The 19943-nt window shown below is 39.4% G+C and overlaps 1 protein-coding gene across 5 annotated transcripts in view; it reads right to left on the bottom strand.

Moving 5' to 3' along the window:
- The window catches only part of FAM149B1 (family with sequence similarity 149 member B1), a 67973-nt gene that overhangs the window by 35876 nt on the left and 12154 nt on the right, over window positions 1-19943 (bottom strand). For 4 of the 5 annotated variants that reach the window (XM_036265734.1, XM_036265732.1, XM_036265731.1 and 1 more), the window contains exons 4-5: window positions 8157-8299; window positions 7068-7184 (exon numbers count right to left, since the gene is read on the bottom strand). In XM_036265734.1, coding sequence (XP_036121627.1) covers window positions 7068-7184; window positions 8157-8299 — 260 coding nt within the window. The remainder of the gene's footprint in view (window positions 1-7067; window positions 7185-8156; window positions 8300-19943) is intronic. The other variant, XM_036265733.1, reaches the window with a different exon arrangement.

The raw sequence follows: 19943 nt of genomic DNA, 5'->3' as shown, positions 1-19943 counted from the left end.
GTTGAGCATCTTTTCATATGCTTGTTGACCATTTGTATATTTTTGTGAAATTGTCTAGTCATTTGTCCATTTTTAAATTTTTTTTTTAATCTTTATTGTTGAATATAATACAGATGTTCCTCATTTTTCCCCCATTGACCCCCTATTCCCCCCTCCCGCCTTTTCCCACACTGTTGTCTGTGTCCTTTGGTTATGCATATAAGTTTTTTGGTTTATTTCTTCCCATCCCCCAACCCCTTTCCCTTTCAGGTTTGTCAGTCTAGCAATGAATTTGTACTTCTTAATCCCTTCAACTTTTTCACCCATTCCCCCAACCCACTCTCATCTGGCAACCAACAAAATGTTCTCTGTATCTACGAGAATATTTCTGTTCTGCCTGTTTATTTTGTTTGTAGATTCCATTGTCGATAGATATGTATTCATTGCCATTTTGTTTGTTCATATATTTTATCTTTTTCTTCAAAAAGACCCTTCATCATTTCATATAATAACGGTTTGGTGGTGATGAACTCCTCTAACTTTTTTTGGTCTGGGAAACTCTTTACATGTCCCTCGATTCTAAATGAGAGCTTTGCAGGATAGAGTAATCTTGGTTGTAGGTTCTTGCTTCTCATCACTCTGAATATTTCTTGCCACTTCCTTCTGGCCTGCAAAGTTTCTTTTGAGAAATCAGCTGACAGTCTTATGGGAACTCCCTTGTAGGTAACTGACTGCTTTTCTCTTGCTGCTTTTAAGATTCTCTCTTTGTCTTGAACATTTTGCATTTTGATGATGATGTGTCTTGGTGTGGGCCTCTTGGGATTCATCTTGTTTGGGACTCTCTGTGCTTCCTGGACTTGTATGTCTGTTTCCTTCACCAAGGTAGAAAAGTTTTCTGCCATTATTGTTTCAAACAGGTTTTTGATTTCTTGTTCTCTCTCTTCTCTTTCTTGCATCCCCAAGATGCGAATTTTGGCATGCTTGAAGTTGTCCCAGAAGCTCCTTACACTATCCTCATTTTTTTGGATCCTTTTTTCTTTTTGCTGTTCTGATTGGGCGTTTTTTGCTTCCTTATATTCCAAATCGATGGTTTGCATCTTGGATTTATGTACTCTACTATTGAATATGTGTAAATTATTCTTTATTTCAGTTAATGCCTCCTTCATTTCTGACTGTGCATCCATCATTTCTGACTGTTCTTTTTTTATGCTCTTGAGGCCGTCACTAAGTTCACTGAGGTTCTCACTAAGTTCATTGAGCATCCTTATAAGCAGTATTTTGAACTCAGCCTCTGTTAGGTTGCTTATCTCCATTTCGCTTAGTTCTTTTCTTGAGGTTTTGTTCTGTTCTTTCATTTGGCACTTGTTTCTTTGTCTCCTCGTTTTGGCTGCCTCCCTGTGTTTGTCTATGTATTACTTAAGGAGAGGTATGGGGCTAGCTGAGACCAGATGCTGCTTGTTTGAAAGAATTTAGGAAAACCTGAAGCAGGATCCAAGACAGGCCAATCCTATAGTTAAGCAACTGGCAAAAGCTTGGGTGGGCCTGAAAGTTGGGTGGGGCGGGGCCTCAGGGAATCACCAGGGCGGGGCTACCACTGTGAGCCAGGTTGCTGGAGTCCCAGATATGGTGGCTGCCTGCTGCCCCAGGGAAGGGTTCACCAAAGGAACAAAGGCCTCTGACAGCACGTTTGTCCAGGAGAAAGCCCCCTCTCCAGCCCTTGCTCCAGTGCCAGACAGCTCAGTTCTTCCCTGTATGTCTCTGGTGCCCCTCGAGCTGCCTCCCATCCAAACTTAGAGGGAGTGAGTCAGATAAGTCCGTGCGTGGGCCCTTTAAGGAGCTGCCTGGGGCTCCAGCCACCTCAATATTCCTGAGCCTCAGTTCCCGCTGGTATTCCAGCCAGAAGTTATGGGGACTTTTCTTCCTGGCACTGGAACCCTGGGCGGGGCGTCTGGTGTGGGACTGGGACCCTTCAGTTCTCAGAGAGGACCTTCCCAGCTGAGGTGTCCTCCTGATTTTTATCCACCACACTTGGGTGTGGGACCAGCCCATCCGCCTCCGCCCTTCCTACCAGTCTCGATGTGGCTGCTCCTTTAATTCCGAAGTTGTAGGACTTCCATTCAGCTTGATTTCAGGCAGTTTGAATGATGGTTGTTCTGTAGTTTAGTTGTAACTTTGATGTGGTTGTGAGAGGACGCCATACCGTGTTTACCTATGCCCCCATCTTGACCGGAAGCCAAACTGTTGTTTTTTTTAAGTTGTATTTTTGTTGTTGAGTTGCAGAAGTTTCCTATATATTCTGGATATTAACCATTTATCAGATATTTGATTTGCAAACATTCTCTCTGGTCCACAGGCTGCCTTTTCACTCTTGACTATTGGGGGTTTTTTGTTACACAGAAATTTTTAAGATTGATGTTTGTCTATTTTTGCTTTTGTTGCCTATGCTTTTGTGTTATATCCAACAAATCATTGCCAAATCCAGTGCCCTGAAGCTTTTCACCTGTTTTAGTCTAGACGTTTTATAGTTTTAGGCCTTATGTTTAGGTCTTTCATCCATTTTCAGTTAATTTCTATATATGGTATAAGGTCAGGGTCTAACATCATTCTTTTGCATATGGATATCCAGTTTTCCCAACACCATTGTTGAAGAGACTGTTTTCCCCCTTTCATAGTCTTGGCACCCTTGTTGAATATCATTCAGCCATATATACAAAGGTTTATTTCTGGGTTCTCTATTCTCTAATGATTTTTTTCTTTCTTTCTTAATCCTCACCCGAAGATATGTTCATGGATTTTAGGGAGAAGAAGGGAGAGAGAGAGGGGAGAGAGAGAGAGAGAGAGAGAGAGAGAGAGAGAGAGAGAGAGAGAGAGAGAAATATTGATCAGTTGCCTCTTGAACACACCCCAATAGGGGACTAAAGCTGCAACCTAGGCATGTGCCCCAACTGGTAATCAAACCCACAACCCTTTGGTGCACGTGACAATGCTCCTACAAACTGAGCCACACCAATCAGGGCTCTTTTAATGATTTTTAAGGGATATAATTCTGCATACAGACATATACTTTGAACTAATTAGATATTATAGTTAATTTTTGTTGAGGTATGTATTTAAACTAGAGGTAGACAAGACCCTTAAGCTAACTTGAAGCAGAAGAATGCATAATATTTTTTCAAATGGAAATGTCCTCAAACTCCTTTTTTCAGGGTCCTTTTCTGGCCAGTATTTTCTCCTTATGCTGCCATCGTCTTCTATTGTTTAAGGTTCCTGGAATTCCATTTTAATGTGGACACTAATATCTGCTTTGATTGATAACATTGTTTTGAAACCTTTATATTAATTTGTGCATGAGTTCATTTTCATGTAGTTTGTTGTCATATAAAACTTTAATAAAAAATAAAGTTGAATGCTAACAGTGTTCTAGGCACTGTGCTAGGTGTTAGAAATAAAAAGAGGAAGATACTGTATTTTTGTGTTGTTTATTGTACCACTTTGCCTCTGGCCCAAGAAGTCCTCAAAAATAAAAACTGGACCAAATACCTTGTTTATTAGTACATTTGAGATCTGAAAGGAGAATATGACATAATGTGGAGTAGCAAGAATGGATATAATTTGAAGTGTTATTTTTGTAGAAAGTCTCCGTAGTTGATAAGCCTTACATTTCATGGCAACTTGATTTGTTAAACTGAAAAAAATAAAAATGAATTCGTGACACATTTTCCCCACACCTCTTTTGACAGAAAGAGGCAAACTTACATAACCCTCACTACCTAAATTTAGTTCTTAAATACTGTTTGTCTCTCAGAAAAATTAGGTCTCCTTCAATTTCAGCTGATTCCATGAAGAACAAATTAAGTGGGAGGGGAGGCAAAAGAAAAAAAGAAGAACAAATTAGGATGGGCCTGGAATACCCTACTGTAACCAGAAAGCAAGGATACATTCAAGACAAAAACAAAAGAACTAGCTCCATGTGACCTAGTTGTACCAATTAGAACTTCAGTAACAATTATGGTTAATTAAAACATGTAAGCCCTGGCCGGTTTGGCTCAGCGGTTAGAGCGTCGGCCTGCGGTCCGGAGAGACCTGGGTTCGGTTCCCGCTAAGGGCATGTACCTCGGTTGCAGTTTGTCCCCGGCCCTGGTTGGTCGTGCGGGTGGCAGCCACTCGATGTGTCCCTTTCACATCGATGTTTCTCTCTCTCTCTCCCTCCTGCTCTATCTGAACAAAGAATGAAAAAGTGTCCTCGGGTGAGGATAAAAAAAAACCAAAAAAAAAAACCATGTAAGCCCTGGCCAGTTTGGCTCAGCGGTTAGAGAGTCAGCCTGCAGACAGGAGAGACCCAGGTTCGGTTCCCGCTAAGGGCGTGTACCTTGGTTGCGGTTTGTCCCCGGCCCTGGTCGGGTTGTGCGGGTTGCAGCCGCTCGATGTGTCCCTTTCACGTCGATGTTTCTCTCTCTCTCTCCCTTCCTCTCTCTCCCTTCCACTCTATCTGAACAAAAAATGGACAAATGTCCTTGGGTGAGGATAAAAACAAAACAAAACAAAACAAAATGAAACATGTAAGCCACCAGCCTCAGCAGTTAGAGTGTCAGTCTGCAGACCAAAGAGTCCTGGGTTCTATTCCAGCCAAGGTCACATACCTCGGTTGCAGTTAGTCCTCAGCCCCATTTGGGGTCGTGCGGGTGGCAACCAATTGATATATCTCTCTCACATTGATGTTTCTCTCTCTCTCTCTCTCCCTCCCACTCTGTCTGAAAATAAATGTAAAACTATCCTTGGGTGAGGATTAAAAAATAAATAAATAAATAATAAAACGTAAGTATTTTGAAATGCTATGAGTTCATGATGGTACTCAAGAGAGAAAATATCACATATGGACAAAGTAGTAGTTACATGAAAGTAAATATCATGGATTATGTTTAATTTGTTATTGTTTTCTGTAAGTAGTGGTCTACTAATGTAGCTGGATAATTCGTTTCATCTAAGTATATAACTGTATATAGATAAGTATTTGTTATATCTGTACCGTAGTAAAGAAAAGTAATTATTGAAAACTGTAAAGCAAATAGTCCATAAAAGCAGAACCAAAAATAATAAGGGTCAATCAGCAGTGGTGATAGCAGATAGAAAGGTTTGCAGTATGTTACAGAATGATGATTCAGCCCCTCAGAGGAGGTAAGTACTCAGACTTCGTTCCTTATTTCCTTTGAGATGAAATCTCAAAATGAAACTACTACTTATAAAATAAGAATAAAGTATATGTAGCTTGGCCAGTGTGGCTCAGTGGATTGAGCGTCGGCCCATGGACTAAAAAGGTCCTGGTTTGATTCCTGGTCAAGGTATATGCCCAGGTTGTGGGCTCAATCCCCAGTAGGGGGAATGCAGGGGACAGCCAATCGATGTTTCTCTCTCACATCGATGTTTCTATCTCTCTCTCCCTTCCTCTCTCTAAAAAAATTAATTAAAAAAATATTAAAGAAAAGAATAAAGTATATATAAAATTTATGCTGACAGATCAAAAAATATATCTTAATGACAGCATATAAGTTATGCAATTTTTGTCAGTGAGAATTAATACTTTGTTTCTGTGGGGTACATTAGTTTGTAAAAATCTGAAATTTATATACAAGAGGTAAACTTAAAAAGGTTTATTGATGTAATATGAGAGGTTTAAATTTAAAAATAAAAAGCTCAGCCTAGTGACCAGAAGCTTGAGTCCAAATCACTTTGAGAAAAGCAAACAAATACCATTCCTGATGAAAAGGCAGTGACTTGACAACCCAGGTCCCATAACCCTAATTGGCCTATGACAGTAATGTTTTACTTTGTGGTCTGATGAAATTACTGTAAGCAAAAAAGCCATCAAAAGTAAGTATATGAGCCCTGGCTGGTTTGGCTTAGCAGTTAGAGCATCAGCCCATGGACCAGAGGGTCTTGGGTTCGATTCCTGGTCAAGGGCATGTACCTGGGTTGCAAGTTCCATCCCCAGCCCCTTTTGGGGTTGTGTGGGAGGCAACCAATTGATGTGTCTCTCTCTCATTGATGTTTCTCTCTCTTCCTCCCTCCCTTCCACTCCGTCTACAATGAAAAAATATCCTTGGGTGAGGATTAACAAAAAAAGTATTATGATAACTCTTTGATGGTATCAAATAAGTAAAACTACAGTCTTAGGAAGAAAATATAGAAATAATAAGAAATGAATTAAAACTATGATGTTACAATAGATTTTAGGGTAAGCATAGGTTTTGATATAAACCTATTTGAATATATTTTGCAGCTGTTTAAAGAATTTGAGTTAAAAAGATTGGCCATTTTAACTAATATACTAATTACCCGTTTTAAGCTAAAAAATTAACAGCATTTTAACTTCTACAAAGAGATGAAGTTGTAATTAGTACTACATGTTTAAGCAAAATCACTTTTTCAAAAAAAATCTTTTTTTTTATCCTCACCTGAGGACATTTTTCCATTTTTTTGTTCAGATAGAGTGAGAGGGAGAGAGGGGAAGAGAAACATTGACGTGAAAGGGACACATCGAGTGGCTGCCACCCGCACAACCCAACCAGGGACGGGGACAAACTGCAACCGAGGTACACGCCCTTAGTGGGAACTGAACTCGGGTCTCTCTGAACCGTAGGCCAATGCTCTAACTGCTGAGCCAAACTGTCCAGGGCACTTTTTAAAAAAAAATTTTAAGGTCTATTTCTTAGACCCCTCAATTCCTTTCTTTCTTTTTTTAAACAATTATAATTTAACTTTATATATTCCTTAAATTTCTTTAAACCAGTTTATCTACACATTTATTCCAAGACAGAAGTTCCTGTATCTGTAGATATATGTATATAGGGATAGATAATATATAGATAATATACAAAAATATCCTTAAACCCTAGGGAATATTTTACTTTTTGAACAAAAAAATTATATAACAAAAGTCTAATATGCACAAAGACTATGGTCAATCTTAAAGAATTTGCTGTGCTTTATTAAATATCAAAAAAGTAGAAGGTATTTTAATTTAATATAAGTGCTAGAAGATACTACTTGGGCATTCGGATATATAAATACTTACATATTAGAATACTTACATAGTGGAATCTCTTTCTTGAGACACCGTTGCCTCATGTGAAGCTGATATTTCAGAAGGGGATCTAGGGTACAGTTCATAACCTTCACTTGGAGTGATTATCTGCTTACCCAGAATCCTTCAAAATGAACATAAAAAGACAACTACCTTTACCTGGCATGAATAAAAATTGTAGATATTTTTGGAACAAATAAATGGGCTCTACATAGAGGTCCAGTATACACTTAGTATGATACTGATTTAGAATGATTCTTAAGAAAAAATGAGGCTGGCCAGTGTGGCTCAGTGGTTGAACATCGACCCATGCACCAAGAGGTCGCTGGTTCGATTCCCAGTTGGGGCACATGTCCAGGTTTGGGGCCAGATCCCCTGTGAGGGGCATGCAGGAGGCAGCCAATTAATAATTCTCTCTCATCGACGTTTCTATCTCTCTCTCCCTCTCCCTTCCTCTCTCTCTAAAAAAGAAAAAAATGTGAATATAGAGCCTTATCACAGGTATCTTTCTTCCATAGAAAAGATATGGAAAAAATAAAGCTATAATAACCCCTCCCAACCAAAAATCCAAGAAACAGCAAACTTATGTAATCTTTCCTCCATCCTCAATAATCTTCATTAAACTTGTCAAAGTGGGTGAAAGCCAGACCAAATTAGTGTAAACCATAAATTATATTCTTAAGAACATTGAAGCTTTATAAATTTTAAGTATATGTATTAAATGCACTGATACAGTTTCTATAGGAAGATTCCCAACAGCTTATATGTGCTTTCAATTATATATAAGAATTTACCTGTAGGTAAGAATGTAAACAAATACATTTTCTGACCGTCTTGTTCAAAAGAAGGATGTTGGAACTCAAGCCATAATACACAGATCTCAGCTACAGGTATAGAAACTGTTTTATTGGTTTAGGATGACATATTTATAGCTATGAAAACTCCAACTTGAGTTTTCTCTCAACTGAAGCTTTACACTGCGTGGCCTTATTCATCAAAATCATGCCTATAAAGATTCATAATACAAGCTTTTTTTAAATCTACTTTTCAAATGTTAGTTTTGGCCATGAATACATTAACTTTAGGGCTTCAGTACCTGAGGTGAGGAAAACTACATGTCCACTGTTGGCACTCTTCTTGTAAACTCTTAGTATGTACACTCAACTTCTGCTCATACAAGAGCTCGTCAATGGCTGTGAACATTGCCTGGACTTTTTCAGTGGCATTTTGATCAAGTTCCTAGAAGAAAATATCACCCCAAAATATTTAGGTGAACTTTAATCTGTTAAAAATCATAAAGGTTGCAAGCAATGAGATTTTGTTTTGTTTTCAATATTTAGTCCACTTGAAATACTGTTGAATTTCCACAAAGGTGAAGTTAGTGTTTTCAGATCTTAAAATAATTTAGCTGTACTCCCTATTTCTATTTATTTATTTATTTATTTATTTATTTATCCTTACCCGAGGACATTTTTCCATTTTTTGTTCAGCTAGAATGGGAGGAAGGGAGGGAGAGAGAGAGAAACATTGATGTGAAAGGGACACATTGAGTGGTTGCCACCCGCACGACCCAACCAGGGCCAGAGACAAACTGCAGCAGCCAAAGGGATGGCTATAAGATGTGAATGCAGCCCTGGCTGATTTGGCTTAGTGGTTAAAGCGTTGGCCCTTGGACCAAAGAGTCATGGGTTCGATTCCAGTCAAGGGCATGTACCTCGGTTGCAGTTCGTCCCTGGTCGAGGTTGTATGGGAGGCAACCAATCGATGTGTCTCTCACATCGATGTTTCTCTCGCTCTCTCCTCCACTTTATCTGAAGATAAATGAAAAAATATCCTCCGGTGAGGATTTAAAAAAAAAAGTGAATCTGATTATGCTATCATGTTACCTGATTCTCTGCTTACTCTTGACTTCATCCGTATTTACGCACCCTTTTACATTCCAGTATAAGATAGTATACCTTCTTTTAAAAGTATAAAATGAGAAATACATATTTTCACTATAAGAATGAAAGTCAGCTTCTATACAATAAAAAAGGGCTTGCTAGGTAGATATGAAGGTTAACAAAAAAGACAACACACATATATTTTTAAAAATTTTACTTAATGTTTTTCAAGCTCCTCAGGGGTGAGATGAGTTAACTTTGTTATTCTTTACTATTAAATATTTACCTACTTAAATTCTATTTATGTCAGTTCTCTTTTCCTGGTATTTGCCTGTTACATCCGTTACCCTCCCTTTATTTTTATTGTTGACACTATTACAGATGTCCCCACTTCCCCCCACTTTTCCCACACCCACCCAGCCCCTACCCCCAACCCCCTTCCTTCTGGCCATCAGCACAATGTTGTTTGTGTCTATGGGTTATGCATGTATGTTCTTAGGCTAATCAGGCTAATCCCTCCATCTACTTTCATCCAGTCCCCTACTCTCCCCTCCCTTCTAAAACTGTCAGTCTGTCCCATCCCTTTATTTTCAACATTTGGTAGTCTTTCAATTTTTGACATGTTTCTTTAAAGAGCATGTAGCTGGCTTTTAAAAACCCAGTTTCAGAGTCTCTATCTTTTCATTTTGTTGATGCTTTAACCTTAGCTGTGCAAAAAACTTTTTAGTTGGATGTATTCCCATTTGTTTATTTTTTTCCTTTGTTTCCCTTGCCCAAGGCGATATATCAGAAACAAATTTTGCTATGAGATTTTACTGCCTATGTTTTCTTTTAGGATTTTTATGGTTTCAAGTCTTAAAGTCTTTAATCCATTTTGAGTTTATTCTTGTGCCTAGTATAAGGTGGTCTAATTTCTTTTTTTTTTTTTTGCATATACCTGTCCAATTTTCCCACCACCATTTATTGAATACACTATCATTGTATGTTTGAGCCTCCTTCGTCAAATATTAATTGACCATACAGGTGGGCTGGCTCTCTATTCCGTTCCATTTATCTATATGTCTGTTTTTATCCCAGTATCATACTCTTTTGATTACTATGGCCTTGTAATATAGTTTGATATCAGGCAGCATGATTCCTCAAACTTGTTCTTCTTTCTCAAGATTGCTGTGGCTATTCGGGGTCTTTTGTGGTTCCATATAAAATTTTGGAATATTTGTTCTATTTCTGTAAAATATACACCACTGGTATCTTGGTAGGAATTGTGTTGAATCTGTAGATTGTTTTGGATAGTACAGACATTTTAATGATGTTAATTCTTCCCATCCATGAACAACACAGTATATGCTTCCACTTATTTGTATATTCTTCAGTATCTTATGATTTTCCAAGTACAGGTCTTTTATATCCTTGGTGAAATTTATTCCTAGCTGTCTTTTTATACAATTGTAAATGAGATTATTTTCTTAGTTTCCCTCTCTGATAGTTCATTACTGATGTACAAATGCAACTAATTTCTGGATATTCATTTTGTATCCTGCTACTTACTGATTCATTTATCAGCTCTAATAGTTTTTGGTGGAATCTTTAGGGTTTGCTATATACAGTATCATATCATCTGCAAATAATGACAGTTTTACTTCTTTTCTGATTACTGATCACCCGTGGATTTTTTCCATTGATTTTTTTTTTTTTTTCAGGTAGAGTGGGGGGGAGGGGAACATTGATGTGAGAGACACAATGATTGGTTGCGACCAGGCTGGAGACCAAACATGCAACCGAGGTATGTGCCCTTCATTGGGAATCAAATCTGTGACTCTTTGGTCCGCGGGCTGATGCTCTAACTGCTGAGCCAAACTGGCCAGGGCTTGTTTCCTGTCTTAAGAGAAACACTTGTAGTGTTTGCCCATTGAGTATGATGTTGTCTGTGGGTTTGTCATTTACGGCCTTTATTATGTTGAGGTATGTTCCCTCTATTCCCACTTTGTTGAGAGTTTTTACCATAAATGGGGGCTGGATTTTATCAAATGCTTTTTCTGCATTATGTGGTTTTTATCTTTCATTTTGTTTATATGGTGTACCATGTTTATTGTTTGGTGAATATTGAACCAACCTTGCATTCTCAGAATAAATCCCATTTGATCATGGTGTATGATTTTTCTTTCTTTTTTTTTGGTATGTGCCCCTAGCGGGAACCAAACTCAGGACTGTCTGGTCCGCAGGCTGACACTCCAACTGCTGAGCCAAACTGGCCAGGGCTGTATGATCTTTTTAATGTATTGCTGGATCCATCCAATTTGCTAATATTTTGTTGAGGAGTTTAGCATCTATGTTCATCAGGGATATTGGCCTATAATATTTTTTTTCTTTGTAGTGTTTTTCACTGGTTTTGGAATTAGGATAATGCTGGCCTCCTAAAATGAGCTTATGAGTCTTCCCTCTTCTTCAATTTTCTGGAAAAGTTTGAGAAGGATATGTGTTAATTCTTCTTTGAATGTTTGTTAAAATTCACCTGCGAAGACATCCAGTCCAGGACTTTTATTTGGAGTTTTGGGTTTTCTTCTATTATTACTACTTCAATTTTACTAGTTGTAATTAGTCTGTCCAGATTCTCTGATTCTTCCTGATTCTGTTTTGGAAGATTGTATGTTTCCAGGAATTTATCCATTTTGTCCAGATTGTCCAATTTGTTGGCATATAGTTGTTTGTAACATTTTCTTCAATCCCTTTTATTTCTGTCTCATCAGTTGTTACTTCTCCTTTATCATTTGCAATTTTATTTATTTATTTGGGTCCTCTCTCTCTTTTTTCTTTTAATTTTTTAAAATTTTTGTTACAGATGTTTCTCCTTTTTCTCTCATTGACACCATCCTCCCAACCCTGCCAGCCCCACCCCTCAGCATTATTGTCTATGTCCTTGTTTATGAATAGATGCATATAAGTTCTATGGTTTATCTCTTCCCTCCCCCCACATCCATCTGCACTCCACTTCCATGTCCCTGGGTCTACTTTGTTCCTCAGCCTGTTTTGTTCATTATTCCACAAATAAGTGAGATTATGTGATATTCGTCTTTCTCAGATTGGCTTGTTTTGCTTAGGATAATATTCTCCAGGTCCCTCCATGTCATCTCAAAGGGTAAGAGATCTTTCTTTCTTACAGCTGCATAGTATTCCACTTGTATATGTACCACAGCTTTTTCTTTTTAATTCTCACCCAAAGACATTTTTCCATTTTTTGTGTAGATAGAGTGAGAGGAAGAGAGAGAAAGAAACATCAATGTGAAAGGGATACATCGAGTGGTTGCCACCTGTATGACCCAACCCGGGCTGGGACAAGCTGCAACCGAGGTACATGCCCTTAGTGGGAACCGAACCTGGGTCTCTCTGGACCGCAGGCTGACACTCTAACCGCTGAGCCAAACCGGCCAGGGCTGGGCTTTATTGTTCTTTTTCTAGTTCCTTTAGGTATAAAGTTAGATTGTTTATTTGAGTTTTTCCACGTTTCTTGAGGTAGGTCTGTAACGCTATGCCTTTTTCTCTTAGGACTGCTTTCAGTGTGTCCCATAGATTGTAGATTATTGTGTTCTCATTTTCCTTTGTTTCACAGTACCTTTTGAAATCTTCCTTGATCTCACTGCTAACCCATTCATTGTTTAGTAACATGTTTAATCTCTATGTCTCTGTGTGTTTTTCAGGTTTTTTTTCTTTTCTCGTTATTGATTTCTAGATTCACACCATTATGGTCAGAGAAGATGCTTGAAGATTTCAGTCTTCTTAAATTTATTTAGACTTCTTTGTCTCCTAACATGTGGTCTATCCTAGAAAATGTTCCACATGTACTTGAAAAGAATGTATATTCTGCCTGGCTGGTGTAGCTCAGTGAATTGAGTGTCGTCCTGTGGACTGAGAGGTCCTGGTTCGATTCCTGGTCAGGGCACATGCCTGGGTTGCAGTCTTGATCCCTGGTAGGGGGGCGTGCAGGAGGCAGCCAATCAATGTTTCCCTCCCAGAGTGATGTTTCTATCTCTCTTCCAAAAAAAAAAAAAAAAAAAATCAATAAAAACACTAAAATAAATATTTTTTAAAGAATGTATATTCTGCTGCTTTGGGGTGAAATACTCTGAAGATATCAATTAAATCCATCTGATTTAGTGTGTCATTTAAGGCTTCAATTTCCTTGTTGATTTTCTGGAAGATCTATCCATTAATTTCAATGGGGTGTTAAAATCCCCTATGACTGTATTACTGTCAGCCTCTCCCTTTATATTTATCAAGATTTGCTTTACATATTTAGGTCCTCCTATGTTGGATGCAGAAATGTTTACAAGAGTTATAACCTCTTGTATAATTGTGCCCTTTATCATTATGTACTGTCCTTTGTTTCTTCCTATAGCCTTTGCTTTAAAGTCTATTTTGTCAGATGTAAGTATTGCTACCCCAGCTTCCCCCCACCCCCATCCATTCACATGAATTATCTTTTTTCCATTCCTTTACATTTAGGCTGTATCTTTTGTTCTGAGGTGGGTCTCATGTAGACAGTATATATATATCTATATATATCTATATATATATCTATATCTATATCTATATATATATATATATATCTTTTATGGGAGTTCCCTTATAGCTATCTCTCTCTTGCTGCATATATATATATATATATATATATATATATATATATATCTTGTTTTCTTATCCATTCAGCTACCTGTGTCTTTTGATTAAAGTATTTAGACCATTTACATTTAAAGTGATTATTGAGCCCTGGCAGGTTTGGCTCAGCAGTTAATTAAGAGCATTGGCCTGTGAACCAATGGGTTGCAGGTTCAACTCTGGTCTGGGGCACGTGCCTTGGTTGCAATTCATCCCTGACCCTGGTTGGGGTTGTGTGGGAGGCAGCCACTGGATGTGTCCCTTTCATGTTGATGTTTCTCTCTTTCTCCCCCCCACCCCCACTTCCACTCTATCTGAACAAAAATGGAAAAATATGTCCTCAGGCAAGGATAAAAAAATAAGTGATTATTGATAAGTATGTATTTATTGCCATTTTATTCTTTTAACTATATTCCTGTTTCTTTTTTTCTTCTTCTTTGCTATTTTTCAATCATCACCTGAGGACATTTTTGCATTTATTTTCAGATAGAATGGGAGGGAGGGGGTGAGGAAGAGAGAGAGAGAGAAACATCAATGTGAGAGAGACACATCAAGTAGTCGCCACCCACACGACCCAACTGGGGCCAGGGACAAACTGCAATCGAGGTACCAAACCTGAGACTCTCTGGTTGGCGGGCTGTCATTCTAACCACTGAGCAAACCCGGCCAGGGCTTGTTCTTTGCTTTCTAACATTTCTTGTAATATTGGTATGTTGGTAACAAACTCCTTTAGCTTTTTCTTGTCTGGGAAGCCCTTTATTTTTCCTTTGATTTTAAATTATCACTTTGTTGGGTAAAGTAGTCTTGGTTGGATGTAAGCCCTTGCTTTTCATCACTTTGAATATTTCATGCCAATCTCTTATTGCCTGAGATGTTTCTGTTTAGAAATCAACTGACAGTCTTATGGGAGTTCCCTTATAGCTATCTCTCTCTTGCTGCTTTTAAGATACTTTGTCCTTAAACTTTGCCATTTTAATTATGATGTGTCTTGGTGTGGACCTCTTTGGGTTTATCTTGTTTGGGACTCTCTGCTTCCTGGAGTTGGGTGTCTTCTTCCTTCACCAGGTTAGAGATGTTTCAGTCATTGTTTTTGAAATAGGTTCTCAGTCCTTTGCTCTCTCTCTTCTCCTTCTGGTACCCCTATGATGCAGATGTTGTTACACTTCATAGTGTTCCAAAGGTCCCTTAAACTATTCTCATATTTTAAAATTCATTTTTCTTTTTGCTGCCCTGAGTGGGCGTTCTTTTCTACCTTGTCTTCCAAATAGCTGATTTTATTGTCTGCTTCATCCAACCTACTGTTTATTCCTTCCAGTGTGTTCATTTCAGATATTGTATTCTTCATTTCTGACTAGTTCTTTTTTATGGTTTCTATAACCTTTTGCATGCTTTTGATCATTCTCATAACCATTACTTTGAATTCTATATCTGATCAATTGTTTGCCTCCCATTTTATTCATAATTTTCTGGAAATGTCTCTTGTTCTTTCAGTTGGGGCATGTTTCTTTGTCTCCCCATTTTGGCTGCTTCTTTGTGTTTGTTTCTATGTATTAGGTAGAACTGCTATAACTCCCAGTCTTGGTAGGGTGGCCTTATGTAGTAGGTGTCCTTTGGCGTCCAGTTTCCTTAGTCACCTGAGCTAGGTGCTCCAAGAAAGTCCCTTGTGTGGGTTATGTGTGCCCTGCCATTGTAACTGAGTCTTGATTGCTATTGGCCAGTATGTGGGACTGACCCTCAGGCTGGCTGACTGTGAGGCTCAACGTCAACCACAGTATGCAAGCTGCTGTGCAGGTGCTGACCACACAAAGCAGAATTCACCTCAGCAAAGTCTGGTGTCTGCTGAGATCTCCCTTTGGAGATCCACCTGTGAAGCTTATTGTATTCTGATCTGATGCTGTCTATAGCTGGCTACTGGGTGTGTTGGTTCTGGACCTTTTAGTATGGACTCTGGTGCAGGTCAATGTCAAATGCTGCCTGTGACTGGCCCTGGGCAACCTCTTTGGAGCTACAAAGTGATCCACAGTTTGGGGCTGCCTCTGCTGTGCCTGGAAACATGTGAGAAAGACCAAACTGCACACCAAGGACACCTTTTACCAGCACCGGGTCTGGGGACAAATCAGCAAAAGTCCCAAGGTACCCTGAGATCCACTTCTGCCTGTCTCCCCTTGTAGACTGCCTGTTAGTCTCATTCACTGAAAGAGTCTCCAGCACTACTTGAGTTGCATGTGGTAGGTTCTCAGTAAATCACCAGGTAGGGGCTAATTAATGGTGTTCACTAGATTGAAACAGGTTTAAACTTGGTGTCAGTGCTGGGTCTGAGGCCACTTGGCAAATGTCCTCAGGTATACCAAGTCTGACTGTCACCCACTGGGTGCTTGCATACCTTTATGTTGTGGCTAGGTCTTAGGGAGTTGTCAGAGTGAGACCAGCAGAGTTTATCAGGCCCAAACAGACCAAGAACTGGCCATGTGAAGAGAGGGCTCTGTACCAGTTGGGCTTGTGAGGGAAATATGGCCCCTGTCCTAGAGCCACACAAGTCATGTCTGTCCCAGATTCTGTTGCGAAAATTTGGAGCTCAGAAGGGTGGGGTAGCCGGGAGTCAGAAGGATGGGGCTAGTGGCTCTCCTGTGAGGGGGGGGTGTCAGTCAGGCTTCAGAGAAGGTGGTGTGTATAGCATTCACCCTTGAGCCACACAACTTAGTCTGTTCTAAATTTTTTCCTGACCTCGGCAAAGTATAGCCACTAGGAGTTGGGCAAGTGGGCTGCTGGAGCCTAGAGAATGGGTCTGTTGGAAGCCCGGAGTGGGGGGCTAGTGGATCTCCTGTGAGGGGGTAGCACCAGTCAGGTTCATGGGAAAGTGGGGGCAATGGCTCTGCCCCAAAGCCATACAACTCAGTCACTGACACCCCCTAAGTCTACCTAGACCTCTACACCCTGGCCAAGGCAGATAATTCCTCAGCAGAGTGTAAGCTCCATAGGGTAGGGCAAGAGTGAGTCCAGAGGGTAGGGCTATTGCTTTACATGGAAGAGAGCACTCCACCAGAGAAGGATGGTGTCTCCAGTATGGGAAAATGACTCAGTGCAAGGATTCTGATGGCTGTCCCTTCAGCTTTCTCCCCAGAGCCACAAACTCCAGACTCTCCTCACGTGACTCTAGTCCATTCCACCCTCCCTTTGCTAGAACCCACGGTGAGTGGCTGGAAACAAAATTTTGTGCATTGGCCTTTTAAGAGAGCACCTGTGGACCCCTCTCTCTCCCTGACAGACAGAAACTCCACTGATTTTCACAGCTAGATATTATATGAGTGCTTCTTCCTGGCTCAGGTGCTCTGGGTTAGGGGGCCTGGCTTGGGGTTTAGACCCCAGGATTCTCAGGCGGAAACCCCTGGCAGCTGAGATATCCCTTCAGAGCCCTTTTCACGACTCTGCCCTCCCTACCAGTCTCAATGTGGCTTCTTCTGTAAATCCTTGGTTATAAGACTTTTCTCCCACTACTGTGCATTTGGTTATTCAGGATGATTGTTCTATAATTTAGTTTTAATTCCAGTTTAGTTCTGGGAGGTGGTGAGTGTAGCTTCCAGTTACTCCGCTACCTTCTTGGATCCCCTTGGCCTAGGCTTTTTATTTTGGGGCCTTCTCATGTTTCCTCTGCATTTACATGCTGACTAATTGTCAGCCAGAGATATATAGATGGATCGGGCCCTCTCTGATCTCTATTTCATGGATATGTGTAGAGCTTATCAGGGCATCCTATTTTCAAGATCTCCATGATAAATTTCTCCATAGTCTGCCAATCCATTTATTGCCCCAACCAGTACTGAAGCCTCAGGCTAGCTGAGCTACTGTTTTTCCTTGTCCATGTGCTACTGAGTTTGCTACTGTTATTGACAATGCTGTTGGGTATAGGGTTCATCCAAGTTCCACTCCAAATCTACTGAGCCTTCTCCGGTGTTAAAACTGCTAGTTTTCACAGCTTGTGCCTTTGTGGTTGAACTGCTCTTATCTCAAAGTTCTATTGATTTTCATAAATAACTACTACTCTATTTGTTATGTACCTTTAGTCCATTTTCAGAGTCCTGAAACGGTTGCTTTTGACCATTTTATCCAGTTTTATTGTTGCTTTTAAGGAAGAGGACTTGTCATGCTACTCATTCTGCCGTACTAGAAGTCCCACCTTATAATTTTCTTTTATTGTATTGTCTTTGTCAGGTTTTGGCATCAATATTATGCTAGTCTCATACAGTGAATTGAAAATGCTATTTACTAGGAAACTTTTGTGTAACTGTTATTTCTTCCACAACTACATAATTCAGAATTGAACCACCTGGGCCTAGAGCTTTCTCTATGAGAATTGTTGTTTAAGTTTTTTTAAGAGTTTTACACCTATTTAGATCTTTTAGGAATTTGTCCATTTCATTTAAGTTACATAATTTATTGGCATTCTTAAATTGTTATTATTCTGTTAATATTCTTTTAATCTCTGTAGGATTTATAGTGATGTCTTGTCTTTCATTCATGATAGTTGTAATTTGGGTTTTCTTGCTTTTTAAAAAAATTAATTTATTTTTGTTACAGACGTTTCTTTTTCCCCCACTCCCACCCTGTCCCCACCTTTGTTGTCCATGTCCATTGTTTATACATACATGCAAATAAGTTCTGTGCTTTATCTCTCCCCCACAACCCCTTCTTCAAGGGATTGTCAGTCTGTACCCCACTTCCACGTCTCTGGGACTACCCCATTCCTCAGACTGTTATGTTCATTATATTCCACAAATAAGTGAGATCATGTGATATCTGTCTTTCTCATCTTGGCTTGTTTCGTTTAGGATAATAGTTTCCAGGTCCCTCCATGTTGTCTCAAAGGATAAGAGATCTTTCTTTCTTACAGCTGCGTAGTACTCCATTGTGTATATGTACTACAGCTTTTTTATCCATTCGTCTACTGATGGACACTTGGGCTGTTTCCAGATCTTAGCTATTTAAATAGTGCTGCTATGAACATGGGGGTACATATATTCTTTCTGATTGGTGTTTCAGGCTCTTTAGGGTATATTCCTAGAAGTGGGATCACTGGGTCAAATGGCAGTTCAATTTTTAATTTTTTGAGGTAACACCATATTGTTTTCCAGTGGCTGCATACCAGTCTGCATTCCCACCAGCAGTGTACTAGAGTCCCCTTTTCTCCACACCCTTGCCAACACTTGGTTGTTTGATGATTTGTTGATGGCGGCCATTCTGATAGGTGTGAGGTGATACCTCATTGTTGTTTTAATTTGCATCTCTCTAATGATTAGTGATGTTGAGCATTTCTTCATATGTCTCTTAGCCATTTGTATGTCCTGTTTGGAGAGGTGTCTATTTACTTCCTCTGCCCATTTTTTATTTAGGTTCTTTGTCTTCCTTTTGTGGAGTTGTATGAGCACTCTCTATATAATGGAAATTAACCCCTTATCTGGTATATCATTGGCAATTATGCTCTCCCATACAGTGTGTTGCCTTTCCATTTTGATGACTGTTTCTTTTGCTGTGCAGAAGCTTTTGAGTTTGATGTAGTCCCACGTGTTCATTTTCTCCTTTGTTTCCGTTGCCTTAGGTGATATATCCGTGAAAATTCTGCTGCGTATGATGTCTGAAATTTTGTTGCCTACATTTTCTTCTAGGATTTTTATGGATTCATGAGTCACATTTAAGTCTTTTATCCATTTTGAGTTTATTCTTGTGTATGGTGTAAGTTGATGGTCCAGTTTCATTTTTTTTGCATGTAGCTGTCCAATTTTCCCATCACCATTTATTAAAGAGGCTGTCTTTACTCCACTGTATGCTCTTGCCACCTTTGTCAAATATTAATTGAGCGTATTGCCTTGGGTCCATTTCTGGGTTCTCTGTTCTGTTCCACTGGTCTATATGCCTGTTCTTGTGCCAGTACCAGGCTGTTTTGATTACAGTGGCTTTGCAGTATAACCTGAAATCTGGTCATGTGATCCCTCCAACTTTGTTTTTCTTTTTCAAGATTGCTGTGGCTATTCGAGGTCTTTTTTGGTTCCATATGAACTTTTGAAGTATTTGTTCTAGTTCTGTGAAGTATGTCATTGGTATTTTGATGGGGATTGCATTGAATCTATAGATTGCTTTGTGTAGTATGGACATTTTAATGCTGTTGACTCTTCCAATCCATGAACAAGATATGTGTGTCCACTTTTTTACACCTTGCCTTTTCTTGACTAGCATCACCAGAGGGCTTATTAATTATTAATCTTTTCAAAGAAGCTACTCTTGGATTTGTTCATTTTTTTATATATCCATTTTGTAGTTCATTGATTTTTGCTCTTAGTTATTCCTTGCATTCT

Source organism: Molossus molossus, unplaced genomic scaffold, assembly GCF_014108415.1.
Source record: "Molossus molossus isolate mMolMol1 unplaced genomic scaffold, mMolMol1.p scaffold_m16_p_17, whole genome shotgun sequence".
NCBI lineage: Eukaryota > Metazoa > Chordata > Mammalia > Chiroptera > Molossidae > Molossus > Molossus molossus.
Note: the sequence above shows the minus strand (reverse complement) of the source record. Positions and strands in the feature narration are given on the sequence as shown.